Genomic DNA, 18,020 nt, shown 5'->3' with positions numbered 1-18,020 from the left:
GAGGGCGAACGGGCGGTGCTGGCGCTCTTTAGCCGTCAGCCGCAGTTCCGAGCTAGCGGCGCGTTAGGTGGCGGAGGATCATGTGGGGGTATCTGATCGTTCTAGCGGCGCTCCTCTTTGCGCTCTACAAGGCTTGCGGCGGCGGCGGCGGACGGAGCCGCTCCCCGAACCCCTTCCCGGCGGATTCCAGGCGGCCGCCCTCGCCTCTGGTGACCGACAAAGACGCGCGGAGCAGCGTTCTCAAGCGAGGTAGCCGGAGGGGGCGCAGAGAGAGGCCCTAGGGAGGCGGAGGAGGAGGGGCCGAGGGTGGACGAGGGCGCGCAGTTGCTGCTCGGCTCTGGAGGTGCTGCTTGGCCGCGGGTTTGTTTGGCTTTCAAAGGCTCCGGGGGATGTTCCGTTTTCTCTTCTTTTTGCGTCTTCTGTGCGCCGACTCCCGTTCCATAGCGCTGGTGCGATTGACCCCAGTCACAATTAGCTACATACTGTAAGTAAGTAGATAGAAGGTAGAAATGGATGCAGCTTCAAAAGCTACAGGAATAGTTAAGGGCTTGTATGAGCCTGGTGCAATGGAGAGATTGTGTAGGATTACCAGATGTCCTCTCTTTAGAGGAGCTGTCCTCTTTGTGTGTGTGTGTCCGTCCTCTTTTTGGGCTCTGTTTAAAATGATGAAATGTTCTCTTGCTAGTTAGTAGCGATTATCACGGTTTAAATAGTAGGGGTGTTTAAAATGAGTTTTGTCGTAGCTATCACTGGTTCAAAGTAGTCCGTTGGGAACTATGTCCTTTTTTCTTTTTCTTTTTTGCTTTTCAAAATGTGGTAACCCCAGTTTGTGAGTTTAGGTTCCTTGATTCAGATTGCCAGCTATTATCTGTTTTCCATATCGATTAGGGCACAAGTTAAACACTGTGAACTCAGAAATCCTGTTGCCCAGTTGGTGAGCTTCCTTTGAGTGGGCATGCTCTCTCTCTCCATATGTTGCCCCACCCACACCTTACCAGCCTACCATTGCTTTTCCAGCTGGGTAAGGTGCCTTGAACTCTGTGCAAGCTAAAAATGACTAAACTGTTGTACTTTGGTCACATTATAAAGAAGACATGAGTCACTAGAAAAGACAAGCATGCTAGGAAAAGTTGAAGGCAGCAGGGAAAGAGGGAGACCCAACATGAAATAGATTATCTCAATAAAGGAAGCCATTGCCCTCAGTTTGCAAGACCCAAGCAAGGCTGTTGACGATAGGAGATTCTGGAGGACATTAAGTCATCGGGTTTTGCCATAAGTTGGTAGTGATATGACAGTGCTTACCACATGCATCGACAAGGTGCCCTGTATGCTGATTATACTGTATTAGTAATAAAGTTAAGGCATGAGTTGTAAGTGCATATTTAACTTTCCAGTTGAAATCCATGGTATGTCGAAGTGCTCATTACTAGATGGAGTATATATATTTTATTGTACATTTTTATCCAGATGTTAGTTTACCTTTGAACAAGGCTTTAATACAGGTTGTTAGATTTTTTTATCTTTTGCATTGATGTAAGCTACTTAGAGTCTTAAAGTGCCCTCTTAAGGACACTTTCTTGGGTGTAAGCCTCACTGAGTAGACATCAGTGGGATTCTGAGTAGATCTTGGAACAGGACTGAAAATGAACATTAGGCTTTGTCTGGGGAATTTTCTGTTCTCTGGTGTTTTACTGAAACTAATTTTGCTACAGGAATGGGCCCAAGAATTACTTTCTTTTTTTTTTCTGGACTGCGGGCTCTAATGTCATTCAGACAGATTTCAGTTACAGACTTTGAGTGTGGAATGTAGTTTCTTCCAGAGAGTCTCCCCCCCCCCCATTCTTACTGTCCTCCGTTTCTCCTGTTTGCTAGTCACACATGCAACCTGATGCTTTGCATGTTGTTCTCAGAGTCCCATTGAGTTCTATGAAATTTACTCTAAGAGAACACAGGATTTGGGCCTTAAGTGGTATTTTAGATACTGTAGACAGCAGAAGGGTACATTGACAGAATGGAGGAGAAGATGTACATATGTCTTTGCCCCGGCCCCAGCCCTTGGGGATGCCTGATGGTCTCACCCCAGGGAGCCACAATGGGCTGTAGCTCCTGGGGGCGGTGTCTGTAGGGGAAGTTTTAAAACTCCTTTCAGCCAATAGGAATCAAGGGAGGAGTTAATTAAAATATACCAAACGTGCCAAGTACCAGCCCATCTTGATAAGATGAACCTTTTTAGTATGATCTTTCACCCAGATATATTTTATTAACTGCAATGTTAAAAAGACCTAGACAGATATGTTTAGGCTTTGAAGGCCATGAAATGTGAATTCAGGCAAAGATACATCTACAGCTTTAGTTCTTACGCCTAGGCTGCGTAAGACTTCAGAACCAAGAAAACAAAGTCACTTATAGCAAAACCGACATAGCATAGAAGAACAGAAAGGCCCAGGCTCATGTGACTCCAAATTCTGGAACAGTTCTGTGTGGCATACTCCAGTGCTCTAGGACTGACACATGAAGTCTGTAGCTGCTGTTCAATAAGCTGTTCTGAGGCCCTTCTTCTGTATCCCAAAGAACACTGCTACATAGATGCTATGAAGCCACTGGTTCAAATCCCATCTCTGTCATAAACCCAGGGCTATTTTTGGGCAGGAACGCATGGGAACAGAGTTCCGGCTGGCTCCCGAGTTGGCCACGCCCAGCAGGAACTCATTAGCATAACAGGCCACACCCAACAGCAGAAACGCATTAGGATTGGCTACATTAGGGGTGTGTGGCCTGACATGCAAAGGAGTTCCCGCTACAAAAAAAGGCCCTGGGTTTTGACCACAAACAAGGTAAACAGAATAAGAAGCAAAAGGTGGGTGTGGCTGGATGACCACACTTCTAGTAACATGGGGGTGCAGCCTAATGTGCTAATGAGCTGTGCTGTCAGGGGTGTGGCCTAATTTACTAATGAATGTTTGCTGTTGGGTGTGGCCTATTATGCTAATGAGTTCCTGCTGGGCTTTTTCTACAAAAAGAGCCCTGCATAAACCCACTAGCCGGCCACGGGCAAGCTCTTTTCTCTTGGCTTCAGCCCCTTATTGCAGAATCAGGGTAATAACGTTGGCATACCTAGCAGGACTGTTATCAGGATTACTGGGATAATATAGACCAGGGATCCCCAACGTGGCACCCATGGGTACCATGGCTCCCACCGACACCTTTCTTGGTGCCCACCAAGTGCTTCTAGACAGTGTGTGAGGCCAGGTGGGGCTTTCGCCCAGCAAGGCTTTTGATTGACCACTGGAGATTTGGTTGGCTTTGCAGATTGTTAAAAAACATTGTTTTGGCAGCAGCTGCCACGGCACCACAAAGATCTTCACTGAGTGATTGAAGGTCAGCTGTGGCAGCCGTTCCGTGGCTCGCTCCACCTCCTGCAGCAGTCATATTGTAGCTGCACCTACCACAGTGTGTCAGAATTCCAAAGGTACCTGAAGGCTCAAAAAGGTTGGAGACCCTGATATAGACAGAGGTCTGTACTGTACCAAGTATTAATACAATCAGGATGGTGCAATAGGAAACACATGCACTTTCACACAGGCTGAATAATGCAGTTTCAGTCCAGTGGCTGTTTTTGCACGTGGATTTTGCCATTTCGCACAGTAAAATCCGGTTGCAAAGTGCATTATTTAGTGAGTGTGAAAGCGCCTATGTTATGGACTTTGGCCATCAGGTACTTCAGGCATAATTCTTACTTAGTTGTGGGCAATGCTCCCTCTATGTGGAATCTTGTGAGCAAAAATTCCACTTTGTGAGCTACTGGCATTAAAGTGGTGAGCGAGCGATTTGGCTACTGCATAAATTAGTTTGCTCTGGAGCCATCCTTCCTGAGTTAAGACAACAATGTGTGAGCCAGGGGCTAAAAAACTGTGCTAGCTCACACTGAATCAGCTTAGAGGGAACACTGGTTGTGGGCTCGGTTGGAGGCTTTGATCAAGCTGCTGTCTCAGTCCTCCATGTACAGAAATGGCAGGATAGTGCCATAACTCAGTCAGAGTTGCTGTAAGGGCAAAAATAAAATATAAGGTGGTATAAAACCAGTGGTCGGTCAAATAAATGATAAGATGCGTGCTACAGCACTTCCTCTGCCATAAAAAAACTTTTGCTGCTACTTCTTTAAAAGGTGGATTTAAATCACCCCTTTAAGTAGTGGCATGTGTGTTCTTTGTCTTACCTAATTGATCAGTCCTAGTATGACCTCTCTAGGTTGGAGGGATTAAACAGTAGCTCAGGGTTTGTACCTTGATCTCACAAGCTGTCTGCTGAGTCATGCAGTCGCTGTTCTGTTCTGTGGAGCTGCTCAGACCATTTGAATGAAATGGGTTGGATCTTATGAATTGTTCTGCCACTGTCTACCAGTGCAAGGAGCCTTTTGCTGATGGGATAAAGCCTCCTTTGACAGTGGAAGGCTCTGCTGTAAATGGAACAGATTCATAGGAGCCAGCCTAATGGGTTGGATCTGGTCGACATTTCTGCTGGTGACGAAGGTCAGAGGGATCCCATCTGACTGCCCCAAAAGGCCGTGTTGTATATCATGGGTCCTTCACGAACAGAAGTCATATGTTGGCAGCAACGAGGAGGGAATTGGGTGAGATTAAGCAAAAAAGTTGTCTGCATCCAAAGCGATGCCTGAGGAGTTCTGCATCAAGGCATAGACTGGCTGCTCACCTGAGAACCGGCATAGCAAGGAGAGAGGAGTCCTTTGAGAACCTGACAGCGTAATTGCCTACACAGAGGTTTGCACTGAAGATGATTTGCCTGTCCTGCTGTCTCGCATTCGTCTCAGCAAATTAAAAAGAAAAGGGAGCAGCGAGAGGCCAAGGTGTGCAGCACATACACAGGCACAAAAGATGTGCCTGAAATCTGACAGTCAAATCTTATTTGCAGAAATGATCAACAGCCAGAGCACTGCCCCAGGCCATGCATCTTGGAAGCCTATTGACTGCCCAGCTGCCATGGTGCCACCAACTCTGGAGTCCAGGCAGTAGCTAGGGCACAGCTGGAGGGTGTGTGTGGGGGCCCTCTGGCCATCCTGCAGCCAGTGATCAGGAACAGACTGGGAGGCAAAAGTGGCCCTGTAAAGGCCCCTCTCTTGACAGATTGGGGGGGAGAGAGAGCAAGCAGGCTCCTGTGGAACTGAGCTGCCTGCTTGCAGTAATGGTGGTTGCTTTCATCTGCCTCACGTGAGGAAAGGGCTGCCCCCTTGTTTGAGGCCAGGGGGGTCCTGGAGGGGTGTGTGTGGCAGCAGTGATTCTGAGGCCCCATCTTAGACTTTTGTCCAGGTCTCCAGAATCACGAAGGCAGCGGCTGGATGTGTGAGCAGCAAGAACTCTCATGGGAGAGTCAACCTACCAAAATTTTCTTCTGAGAGTCAGGGTAACAATGTGCCACATCATGATAGTGGGGAAGGGACTGCAGGAGAGGGAACTGGGCAACGTTACCGTGCAAGGACAGCATGTTATCCACTTGTCCAACAGTAGCAAGACGAAACAATTTTGCAGGATTCCCTCTTAAGGCAGCCGTATGGGTTGGGTCTTCTGAACGGTTCTGCAAGGAGCCTTTCGCTGGTGGGATAAGCCTCATCTGCTGGTGGAAATCTCTGCTGTGAGTGGAACAGATTCATAGGAGCCAACCTAATGGGTTGGATCCAGCCAACTTTTCTGCTGGTTCCCAAGGGTCCCCTAAGCCACCAGCAGAAAGTTGGGGGGGAGGGCTGCGTGGAAGAAGAGAGATCTTCTTGTGTGAGCTCCTTCCACTCAGACATCTCCAGGATCCCTCCCATTATGCAGTGTTGGACTGAGGACACAACATAACGGTCCTTCTATTCCAGGTTCTCTTAGAACTGCTCCAAGGCAGAGGGACCTGGAGCCTGTTTGGTGTAGTGGTTAAGATTGGAGGACTCTAATCTGAAGCACTGGGTTTGATTCTCCGCTCCTCTACATGTAGCCAGCTGGGTGACCTTGGGCCAGGGTAGGTCCTCACAGCTGATAAGGACGTGGCTCCCATGTTACAAGCCGTGCCTCAAGGCAGGTCCCAGGCCTGTTACAACATTCTAGTTTGTCTGGCTGGCTGTCCTATTCCAGCAGGAATCGATGCTGATCATGTCCCTTTGTTTCTGCATTCCAGCATTCTCCCGGGAGAAGGTTCCCGACCGCCTAGATGCCATCGTCATCGGGAGTGGCTACGGAGGCCTGGCTGCAGCTGTGGTCCTCTCCAAAGCCGGGCGGCGTGTGCTGGTCCTGGAGCAGCATGGGAAGGCGGGGGGCTGCTGCCACACTTTCAATAAGAAGGGCTTTGAGTTTGACGTAGGTAAGTCTACCCAAACAGGCTACCTTATGGGCCAAAGAAGAAATCTTAAGACAAAGGCCCAGGTTCAGATCCCTGGCTCAGCTGCTGAGGTTTCTGATGAAGGCTTGTGTTGTCAGGACTAAATCTTGCTTTTAATGAGTTCTTGCGGTTGAGCAGGGATTGGCATCTGGGTCTCTCTGGCAGGCTTATCCAGCGCACCTTCAAACTACAACATCACATTTCAAACACTTTCACACTAAGTTATATAACATGAAGAGAACCAGAACAGCCATGTTTACATTGTTTGACTTATGCATGGGTAAATTCAAGAGCTGTGGTTCCAGAAAAAGTTATGCCTGAAGAAGATTTGTTCGAAATACGCAGGTTATGCCCGGGAGGCGTGTTGCTAGGCCTGCTTGCTAGCTGAATCACCTCATGGGAAGATACATCTACTAGGCTTGCTTGCTAAGCTGAATCATCACAGTGAGAAATACAAGCTGCCTGCTAGCTTTACCTGATGGATCATCACTTGGGAAATGTACAATAGGTTGCTGCATTGTTCGGTACATATAACTGTACATTGGTATTTATCCTCCATCAGGAAGAAGACAGTCGAACTTTTCATGCTATATAACTTAGTCTGAAAGTGTTTGAAATGTGACGTTGTAGTTTGAAAGTGTTTACAATACACTAGAGTTGATGTTGTGTATAAAAAGCAAATATATTTAGCTATAAGTACATGTGAATATTGTGTTTATTATTTCAACACGGTGTTTTCTGTGTTTATCTAACTTAGCCGTGTTCCCTGTGCGCTTGTTGTTATCCAGTGCACCAACTGGCCCCGCTGATTATTTCTCATGCTTTTGCTAGTCTTGTAAGGAGGCAAAAAGCTATACTAATAGTGGGTCCTGCCAGCTCTTCCACTGCCAGGGACTCCATGTGTGGACCTGAAGGACACCCAAGCTCTTTCCCAGGATCAAAGAAGGCCAAGAAGTCTGAACCAGGGAAGGAAGTGAGCCCCCGGGGAGCTCAAGGCATCCCGCAGTTTAGTCTCATGGAGGAGGAGGAGGAGGAGAGCAGGATCCAAGGGTCAGCTCCAGCTTGGCCTGGCCTTGCCCTGCTGCTGGAGCAGGTAGCGCATGGGACAAAGAGGTGGTCTTGTTCAATGCCTCTCCTCTTCACTCTGGCCCCATGCTGCACAGATTTCTGTCCATGTGGGTCCTATGATGCCAGGCATAGTTTTTTCCAGGGGCCTCTTGCACCAACAAAAATGCTTGCAGAATCCAGCCCATCTTATTCATCTTTTTTTTTCTCTCTTCTTTTTCGTTCCATGCATCTTCTAGGGAGTTCAGGGTGTCTATATATGGCTCGTTCCCAGCTCTCTCTTTTAAACCTCACAACTCTGTGGTGTGGTATAGTGGTTAAAGTGTTGAATTAGGGGCTGGGAAATCCTCATGGAAGCCTGCTGGGTGCCCTTGGGCCAGTCACACCCCCTCAGCCTAACTCACAGGGTTGTTGTGAGGATAAAAGAGAATGACGTAAGCCATTTTGGGTTCCCATTGGGGAGACAGGTGGGATATAAATCAAGTAAATACAACAATAAAATTTCATTTATACCCTGCCTTTCCCCCCAGTGGGGACCCAAAGCCGCTTACATTGTTCTCCTCTCCTCCATTTTATCCTCACAACAACCCTGTGAGGTAGGTTAGACTTGACAGTGTACGTGACTGGCCCAAAGTCACCCGGCAGGCTTCATGGGCGGAGTCAGCATTTAACGTGAGCCTTCCAGATCCTAGTACAACACCCTAACTACTACAGCTTGTAGTGGGTCAGTCTTTGAGTCTGGGATTGAGGTTCTTTCCCATGGCAGAATTTGAACACCGAATGTTTTAATGCCTTATCCTTTTTTTAAAAAAAAAATTATTATTTTATTACATACAACATACAATAAAAATATTGATACAGTAACAACAAAAAGGAGAAATTAACTTTCCAAACAGTATCTTGTTGACAAACATAACAACTATAGCTACATCAAACTAATAGATAACTAACATCAAAACTAAAGGTTATACAATATCAGTAACCCGCAATTTAACCTAATGAAACATGTATAGTGGCAAGGCATTATCCTCTAATGTGTTGCTGTGCTAGGTGTATTAATTGTTGCTCCAACTACTACTCCCACTTAGAGCCAAATTAGATGTTAAGGTGGCCACGGATCCAACTTCTGGCCACCAGCCCCATTCTAAGAAGGATTTTTGCCCATTGAAGAGTGCCGTGAAGGCCTCATCCTGATCAGGCCCACAGTGCAGGGGGACTGGGAGGTCTTGTTTCCCTACCCCGTGCCTTTGAAAAGGTGTGGTGGGCAGAGACAAGTTCTTCTGGTCCCCTTTTGTGCTACGGGCTCAGTCAGGATTGGGCTCTTGCAGCGCTTTTAAATGAGCAGAGTGCTCTCCAAAAGGGCCTGGGCACCTTACTTTCTAAACATGCCCTTGGAAGTCTGTTGTGGTGTCTACAGCACGCACAGCAATTCTCATAATCTAATGCTGTAAATGCTGTAGATTATTTCAAATAAAAGATCGGTCCCATTTTATATGTATTGTGTGAGTAAAATTTGCCCTAAAAGTAATTTTACTTATTCCAAAACAAAGCAATTAAAAAATCATAATTTTTTTTATAAGGGTGCCACAAATTTTCCCATTTGGGGGGGGGGGATGGAAAAAAGACCTTGGAGAAGATGGAAGCCTGAAGGAAACACATTTTTCTGTATTTTTCTCTCTCTTGGCCTTTATAGCTCTATATCTGGAAAGCCCCCTTCTCCTTCCTGGTCTTGTAACTAAGGTTGCCAACAGATCTGAAGAAAAATGTCTGGTCCATCTAATAAAGACTTAATGGGATATTACTTACCTCCATGCCATGAAAAGCTTCAACTTCCTATTCTTACCCAGTAAGCCGCGGTGGCTCAAGTGGTTAAGATGCTGAACTGCAGGCTGTGGAAGGTCGGTAGTTCAGCAGTTCGAGACCCGAGTGCCGCATGACGAAGTGAGCTCCTGTCTCTAGTTCCAGCTCCTGCCAAGCTAGCAGTTCGAAAGCAAGAAATTCCAAGTAGATAAATAGGTACCACTTCAGTGGGAAGGTAACAGTGTTACGTGCGCCTTGGTGTTTAGTCACATGACCATGGAAACGTCTTGGGACAGCGCTGGCTCTTCGGCTTTGAAACAGAGATGAGCACTGCAACCCTAGAGTCAGATTCGACTGGGTTTCAAGCAAGGGAACCTTTACCTTTACTAAAGATATCTATTAAAGAAACAGGACATTTTTCTCCAGGCCTGTTGGTAACCCTGTTCAACCCACCTGCAAGAGGGTTACAGCCTACAGTTTGAGAATTGCTGATCCTACTGGATATATGTACCAAAAACGAATTCTGATAATAAATTCACACACTAATCTAAGAGTTTTTTCAGTGGAACCTACAGATGGTTGAATGTAGCAATGAACTACAGAACATGAAATTATGCAGGCACATTTTCTTAAGCAAGTTACCCAAAAAAGGGCACTTGTATAGATGTTCAGGAATGAGGACGCTGGTTTCTCCAAAGTATAGGTGGTCTTCCATTATAATGCTTTGCAGTTGCCTTCCAGGTATCCATTATGTTGGGCAGATGGTGGAGAATTCTTTTTCGCGTATGATTGTTGACCAGCTCACGGATGGACAGCTCCAGTGGGCGAAGATGGACTCTCCCTGCGATGTGGTCATTCTAGGCGATCCTGATAATGGCAAGAAGTATTACATGTACAGTGGACTGAAGGAACATGTTGATGGCTTGAAGAAACAGTTTCCAGATGAAACTGCTGCCATTGACAGATTTGTGATGCTTGTAAAGGTAATCACCTTTCGAAGCTGTCTTGGTAGAACAGTCTCCTCCCCATTGTCTTTATACCCCTCTTTCCCCCCCAGTGGGAATCCAAGATGACTTACAATGTTGTTCTCCCATCCTCCATTTTATGCTCGTTACCACAGTCACCCTCTGAGAGGTAGGCTGCGTTTAGAGAGAGTAACTAGCCCAAAGTCGCCCAGTAAATTTCCACGGAGGAGATTTGAACCTGGATCCTAGTTTGATGCTGTAACCCCTGTACCATGCTGGCTCTTGCTAAATGTAACTTTCATGTTCAGAGTCAATTTACCACTTTCAACATTTTCAGGTGGGCAGCAAAAGGCGTTGGTTTTGGTTTGTATCCTCATTTGCAGATCTTCCAGGGGCATCCGTGGGAAACATCATGGACGAAGATAGTCTCTCTGGTCTGATCCAATACGTCTGCTGTTATTTATGCTCATAATGTATAGTATCTGTGTCCCGCTTCTGAGCCAGATTAGCTCCCAAAGCAACTTGCAATAGAAAACCATCACAACCTGAATGCGAATGTTTATGAACCAAAGAATCCCTTTCTTCCATACAAGAGTTAGGCATTCCAAATGTGGAAATGTAAAGTAGTTTGACACAGAATTCGCAGGGATGGGGAGGAGGGGGAGGAGTAATACCCCACCCTTCACTAGGAGTCTCAGAGTGGTTTACAATCTCCTTTCCCTTCCCCTCCCCACAACAGACATCCTGTGAGGTAGGTGGGGCTGAGAGAGCTCTTTCAAGAACTGCTCTTTCAAGGGCAGCTCTGACAGAACTGTGGCTTGCCCAAGGTCACATCAGCAGCTGCTTGTGGAGGAGTAGGGAATCAAACCCAGTTTCCCAAGATTAGAGTCCACGCACTTAACCACTACACCAAACTGGCTTTTGGTAGCAAGACTGTTAAGTGGTCTGAATGGGAAGGAAGTAACCGTACGTACAATGTAAATTTGGAACACTAATGTTCAGTGCAGAAGTTGGTATTCCTGTTTGACCATTTGGTACAACTCTTGATGGAGGGTATTAAAACCACAGCTTCTTCCTGCTAGCGAAGGTGAATATCAACATTCCTGGTCTCATGCTCGGAACACTGAAATTTGCAACCGCATCTTGGTGTGACATGTGCAAAACTCTCTTGATTTCCTCCCCTTCTGCAGAGAATTGGCAGAGGAAGTAGCCACATGACCCTCCTGAAAATCCTCCCGCTGCCATTGGTCAGGTTTCTGAAATCTACTGGCTTGCTGGGCTTGATCTCTCCATTCTGTGGGATGGTATCCAAAAGTCTTTCAGAAGTCATTTCCGGGCTCACGGCAAACGCGGATTTGAAAGCAGTGTTCAGCTATATCTTTCCTACCTATGGTAGGTGACTCGGACGTATTCCCACTTGCATGGGGTGTGTGTGTGAGAGGGAGTGCACTCCCAGGCTGTCCCTTTAGCTAACACACACGCACACACAAATAAACACAGATGTGAAGCAATGTTCCCTCTAAGCCGTGGAGTTTTGTGAGCAAAAATTCCACTTTGTGAGTGACTGGCATCAAAGTTGTGAGCGAGTGACTTGGCTACTGCATAAATTAGGTTACTCTGGAGCCCTCCTTCCTGAGCTAAGACAAAAATGTGTGAGCCAGAGGCTAAAAAACTGTGAGCTAGCTCACACTAACTCAGCTTAGAGGGAACACTGATGTGAAGTTTCTTATAACATTGTTTCTACTTTCCTTTCTTTTAATCTGATTAAAGCTCCTTGACTAAAAGTCTTGTTAGATCAGGCTCATGAGAGAAACATCTGGAGGGGAGAAAGGGTGTGGAGGAAAGGGGTACCTTGTGCTTGTGCCTCAAGACTCTGGTTGGGGAGATGCAGCTGGTGGGGGGGGGTGGTTAAGCACACTAGCCGCTACTTCCCCCCTCCCAATCATGCCTTCTCCTTGCCCTTATTTAAATATTGGGGGGGGGGGGGGCATTTTCAAATCCAAAGAGTGTCTAGTTTTGTCTGATGTTGTGTCACACATAACTTGCTGATCCCCACATTCTGTTTTCTTGGCTGTGTCTACAGTCCCACATATAGCTGGAGTTTTTAGTATTGTTAATCCAGTTGTTCAAGGTGGGAGCCAGAGAAGCTTCTTTGTAATATTCCCTAACAAAGCATGTAGCGAAACATGTAGGGATCTAGAAGACCCAACAAAAACTGTTCAGCCTAGCACGTTGTTCCTCTTTTCTCCAGCCAAGTTCTGAACACATCCCCTTCCAGAGGTGTATACCGTTTTTAGCTTTGCAACTTTAATGGCTAACCTGAAATGGACACTCTCGGGCATGATATTGCCCATGGTGGTAAGATGCTGGGTGGGCAGGCTGCATGGTAGTGGGATGTCGCTGTCTTGAGGGCAGAGCTCCCATGTCATCTTGGCAGAGGTGTTGGTGTACCCGCATTTGAGAGAATTGGGTGATGGGGAACATGTTGGTTGGGGTGATGGGGAACATGTAAGAGGATTGGAGGAGGGGCTGCAAAAGTTGCTTCTGCCAAGGCTCTTTTCAGAGCTTAGCTAGTAAATATATAGCAAACAAAAGTTCTCCCCTGCAAAAAATACACACACATACACACACACACATACAGGGATCATTTTGTAGAAAAAGACGTGCATGGACTCATTAGCATACCTCATTAGCATAACCTATTTGCATATGCCACACCCCCTGACATCACCGGAAGTGTGTCAGAAGGCAACGCCCACCACTCAGGCTCCACTGGACTGTTTTGGATTGCTAGCTATTCGGGGGGGGGGCACACACGTGCAGATCTGTCCTCATAGAGGAGGGAGAGCTTGTACCTGAATAAAACTTGGTCTTAAGGTTGCCACTGGACTGTTTTGGACTGAGGGGCCAGGGGGAGCTCTGCAATTTACCTGGCTGCTTCTTGCTCTGACTGAGGGCTGCTGGGAGCAGGGGGTGGGGCTTGTTGCATGTGCCCTTCCCCTGGGCTCTTTACTGCCAAAGCTCTGCTCCTGTGTGCTCCTGCAGGAAATGACCCCTGTATATATGTGTGTGTGTGTGTGTATAATTTTTTTAAGGGCAGGGCTTTTGATCTGACATGTCAGGTTCTAGCTTTGGAATTCTGGCTGGTTAAACAAGACTTTTGGGATTTTGTTTTTAAACATACACACTGTTCAATCACTCTATTTTTCTTTGTTCCAGCTCTTTGTACCTAACTTCAGTGTAAAAAGGGCTGCAGGACCTCCTCCAGTATCTGTTGAGTTCCCTTTCTCTAAAGGCCGCAGGGCTTCCACAACTGCAGGTGGAACTAAACAAGAAAATGAAATCTGTCAAGGCTTTCTCTTTCCTTTTCTCTTGGTAATTGTACAGTTAAAATGGTTCATTGGCTTCTGCTGATAGGGACAGGGAGATCGGACATAACGTTACAGCATGCTGAGATTATGTTAATAATAGAGTGGGGGAGAGATGATACAGGGCAGCAGTAACCAAGCGCCCTCTGTATTGTCCGGTTCTACTGTGTAAATTCCTTGGTTTGAGCTCTTGCATGCAACAGATCTGTGACTTTACATCATGTCTACAAACAGTGCTCTGGGAAACTCCGAATAAAGTCTTTCCCCTCTCTTACCACTTTTATTCAGATCTTATGAGAAGAATGAAGGGGGGGGGTATCTGCTCACTAGGATATTCCACTCCAGCTTGCCTGGCAGCTTCACCCTGGTCACAGATTGCTAATGTGGACCAGTGAGCTAGTAATTTTCTGTATGGGCCAGTAGAACCTCTTTGCAAGCCCTTGATGGGCTGCGTTCTTGTGCTGGGAGGGTAGGAAGATGGTGGGATATTGCAGATGTCACTCCTTCAGTCATGAAAGAGTTAACCTGTTTGTTTAAGCATGCTAATTCTTAGCTAGTTAGCTTTGAACCGGTTAGTTCTTAGGCACGTATTTCCCACCAGAGAAAAGGAGGGTATTATTCATAATGAGATAAGTTTGGAAACTGCTGCTGGTTAGTTAGTATAGTGATACATGTTGTCTGTCATGTAGACAGGAAAGTGGGGGCACTGGGGTAAATTCTCTTTCCTTTGTTCTCTCACACATGAGTCTGGTCTGAGATCTAGACAAGGCGGAACTTATAACTAGTTAATCAGGATGTTATTTTCATTCCACGTACCCTTCCTTTGATGTTATCTAGTAAACTTAAAGTTAAATGCACGTGTGCTGCATTGCTATGCTCTGCTAAGTTTCCAGCAAAAGGCTTCTCTTGTTGGACTGCAGTTATGTTTTGATAACCCTCCTCTCCATCCTAATCCTTCCTCCTCCTTTCCCCTCTTCTTTTACAGGAGTGATTCCCACACAGTCCAGCTTCCCTCTACATGCACTCATTTATGATCACTACTTGAAAGGTGGCTGGTATCCTCAAGGGGGAGCCAGTGAAATCGCCTTCCACTCCATCCCCATCATTGAGCGGGCTGGAGGGGCTGTCCTTACCAAGGCACCTGTCCAGAGCATTTTGGTGAATTCCCAAGGGGAAGCCTGTGGTGAGTTGGACTGGATCGGGGTGTGTGTCTGAGAGTTTGGTGTCAGGCTGGCCAAGTCTGAATTCCCTGATCGAAGTTTGGTTTTATTTGCTATGAACTAGGTAGCCTAGGTTACCCTGTCTGTCTTAGCCTTAGCCTCCTATGTGCAATATAAGGATGGTAATACTTTTCTGCTCTATAGGGTTGTCACAAGGATCAAAAGACAATGTATACAAAGCATTTTGACAGGTGTAAATACTATATAGAACCATAAAAATAGCAGAGTGAAGAAAAGCAGCCAAAGCAGCCGGAAAATGGGAAGAAGCAAGAAGACTGAATGCGTATTTCCAGAGGGCGGCAAGGGAAGACAATGAAGTTCTGCGGGACGAGTGTTGCCAACAGCTAGAAGAGGACTGCATAAAGAGCCGCGCCAAGCTTGCATTTATGTAAGTCAAAAAGATTCGAACACCATTTACTGCCCGTAAAGGCCATTATCCAAAGTAAGCAAGGGAAAGAAGATTATCTACTTAGGCTTCATTGATTTACAAGAAAACCTTTGATTGTGTCAATCATGACAAACTGTGGAGAGCCCTACAAGACCTGGAGGTGCCAGCACATCTGGTCAAGTCGATACAATCATTGTACACAAACCAGGAAGCCACTGTGTGAACACCATGCGGAGACACTGATTGGCTCAAGACAGAGAAAGAGGTAGGACAAGGTTGCATGCTTTCACCTTTCCTATTCAACATGTATGCCGAAAAAATCATGAGGAAGTTAGAGCTGGAAGAGTCAAAAATCGGGGTAAAGATTGGAGGAAGGAATAGCAATCATCTTTGATATGCTGATGACACAACCCTCCTCTTAGAAGCCAAAGAAGGCCTGGAATGCCTGATCAAGAAAATCAAAGAGGAAAGTGAGAAGTTTGGCCTCTTCCTAAGCATCAAAAAGACCAAATTTATGACCACCGAGAAGAAGAGAAATGTCAAAATAACAGTTGACAATGAAGAGACCCAATGTGTGGAAGAATTCACTTTCTTAGGATCACAGATCAGCCAAAACGGCAAATGCAATCCAGAAATAAAATGTCAAATCACGGCTGGGTCGCACAGCAATGATGAGCATGAATCGCATATGGAAGAGCAAGGACATCAGCCTAGCAACCAAACGCAGATTAGTCTGTGCTATTGTGTTCCCCATAGCAACCTGCTGCAAAAGTTGGACAGGAGAAAAATCAACTCATTTGAGCTGTGGTGCTGAAGAAGGCTCCTGCAGATTCCTTGGACAGCAAAGGTGACAAACAAGCAAGCATTGGAACACATAAAACCAGACATGTTTTTGGAAGGAAACATCATAAAATTGCGACTGACTTATTTTGGCCATGTCATGCGGAAGAACTCACTAGAAAAAGCAATTACGCTTGGATTGGTTAGCAGCAAAAGGAAACTGGGCCATCAAAGAACATGGTTGCTAGACACCATAAAAGTCGACACCAACCTGAGCACGGAACGACTCAAAGAAACAGTACAAGATCAGAAAACGTGGAGAGAGCTGGCCCATAGAATTGCCAAGTGTCAGACATAACTGAACGGCTAGCAACAACAAGTACTATATAAGTGTCAAATGGGTAATGCTAGAAGGAAATTCAGTTCATGTATTTAGAATATCCGGCACTCCTCTTATTACCTGTGCCAATTAATTGTGACGGTTCTATAAAAGCCCTGTATTGGGGGAAAGTCAGAAGCTCCTCCAAACTAGAGGAATTGATAATTGGGGGCAAGAGAGCTCTGATCCAGGGGACAATGCAGTGATCTTTGTCACTTGTGCCACCCAATGATCTGGACCTGAAATGTGAGGGATTGCAAAGTCGGTCTATGAACAGCCTAGGGGAGTGGTTCAGGAGAACACAATGCCGCTTCTTTCCTGAAGCTAAGCAAATCTGGCCCTTTCCTTGGGTGGGAGGCCACCAAAAGCCCCATGTGAAAATGGGGTACAAGCCAAAGGATGGGGGAGAACGTAGAAGCCCCTATGTGTTCATACAAGCCTTTGGGTTTGCCAGAAGGGGCTCTGTGCTTGATCTGTTAACTGTGATTCTGGTGCTCACACCTGCGTGGAACTAACATCCCCCCCCCCCCCCAAGACTGCTCTCCAGTCATCCTTCATCGTGTACACGTGGCACCTGTCTGTGCAGTCCATTTTTATCCTGACCTTCCTCCACAGAGCTCCGGATGTTGCACGTGGCTTTCCCATCCTCATTTTATCCTCTCAGCCCTGTAAGGCAGGCTAGGCTGTGAATGGACTGAGGAGGGTCACCCAGCAAGCTTTATGACTGAGTGGGGAGTTGAACCAGGGTCCTGCCAGATGCTAGTCTGACATTCTAAGCACCGCTCTGGCTCTCAGTAGGCCATTCTGTTCGGAGAAACATGTAACTGTAGCTCCGATGAGCCCAGCCTCAGAAACTAAGCAGGGTTGACCCTGGTTAGTATTTGGATGGGAGACCACTGAGGAATACCGGAGCCGTGACATGGAGGCAGCCAATGGCAAACCACCTCTGAATGGCTCTTGCCGTGAAAACCCCACCAGGGGTCGCCATATGTCAACCGTGAGTTGACAGGCAGAAAAATATTGTCCTCAGTTATAAATGTCCTAGGGTTCAGTTGTCATGTTGAAAAACGGGATTGCAGGGCTAAATCCTGGCTGAAGGTAAGCCTGGTATGTGCTCCTTAACAGAAATGCAGTGGAGCCTGCCCTGCCCTGGATAGCCCAGGCAAGCCTGATCTCATCAGATCTCGGAAGCTAAGCAGGGCCAACCCTGGCAAGTACTTGGATGGGAGACCTCCAAAGAATACCAGGGCCGGGAGAAAGAGGCAGGCTATCAAGCCACTTCTCTGAACATTCTCCATGTCCCAGTAGGAGTCGCCACACACACACACACACGATGGGAAAAGACCATAAAAGAAAAAAGAAAGAAATGTAGTGGAACCTGTCTTACATCTGAGGGAGCATCTCTTAAGGTTATGTGCAAGGCTGAAACTGAAGCATGTTCCTTTTGGCTCCCTGGCATGAAGGGCCTGGAAAGAGAACTTGGTGACACCTTAGAGCAGGATTCGCCACACTTCCTTGCCTGGTTGTGTTCCGTGAAGTGCACCTCTCCTTGAGATGCAAGAAGCATAAGTTTGTACAACACTGTCCTTTTGCCTTGTGTAGGATTTGAACAGGCTGGTGCAAGGGGCCCAGGAAAAGAAGGGCTTTGCCTCTCTGTAACTCAACAAAAGAAGTGTTTCTGCCAGT

At 46.6% G+C, this 18,020-nt stretch overlaps 1 protein-coding gene across 1 annotated transcript in view; it reads left to right on the top strand.

Moving 5' to 3' along the window:
- RETSAT (retinol saturase (all-trans-retinol 13,14-reductase)) overlaps positions 1-18,020 on the top strand; it is a gene marked incomplete at its 3' end in the record, with an annotated part of 29,590 nt that continues 11,570 nt past the window's right edge. The window contains exons 1-5 of the mRNA XM_015416314.1: positions 1-249; positions 6,169-6,351; positions 9,976-10,217; positions 11,390-11,591; positions 14,553-14,750. Coding sequence (XP_015271800.1) covers positions 81-249; positions 6,169-6,351; positions 9,976-10,217; positions 11,390-11,591; positions 14,553-14,750 — 994 coding nt within the window. The remainder of the gene's footprint in view (positions 250-6,168; positions 6,352-9,975; positions 10,218-11,389; positions 11,592-14,552; positions 14,751-18,020) is intronic.

Source organism: Gekko japonicus, unplaced genomic scaffold (assembly GCF_001447785.1).
Source record: "Gekko japonicus isolate JY-2015 unplaced genomic scaffold, Gekko_japonicus_V1.1 scaffold751, whole genome shotgun sequence".
In the NCBI taxonomy this organism is placed as follows: Eukaryota; Metazoa; Chordata; class Lepidosauria; order Squamata; family Gekkonidae; genus Gekko; species Gekko japonicus.
This window is presented reverse-complemented; position numbering and strand designations above follow the sequence as displayed.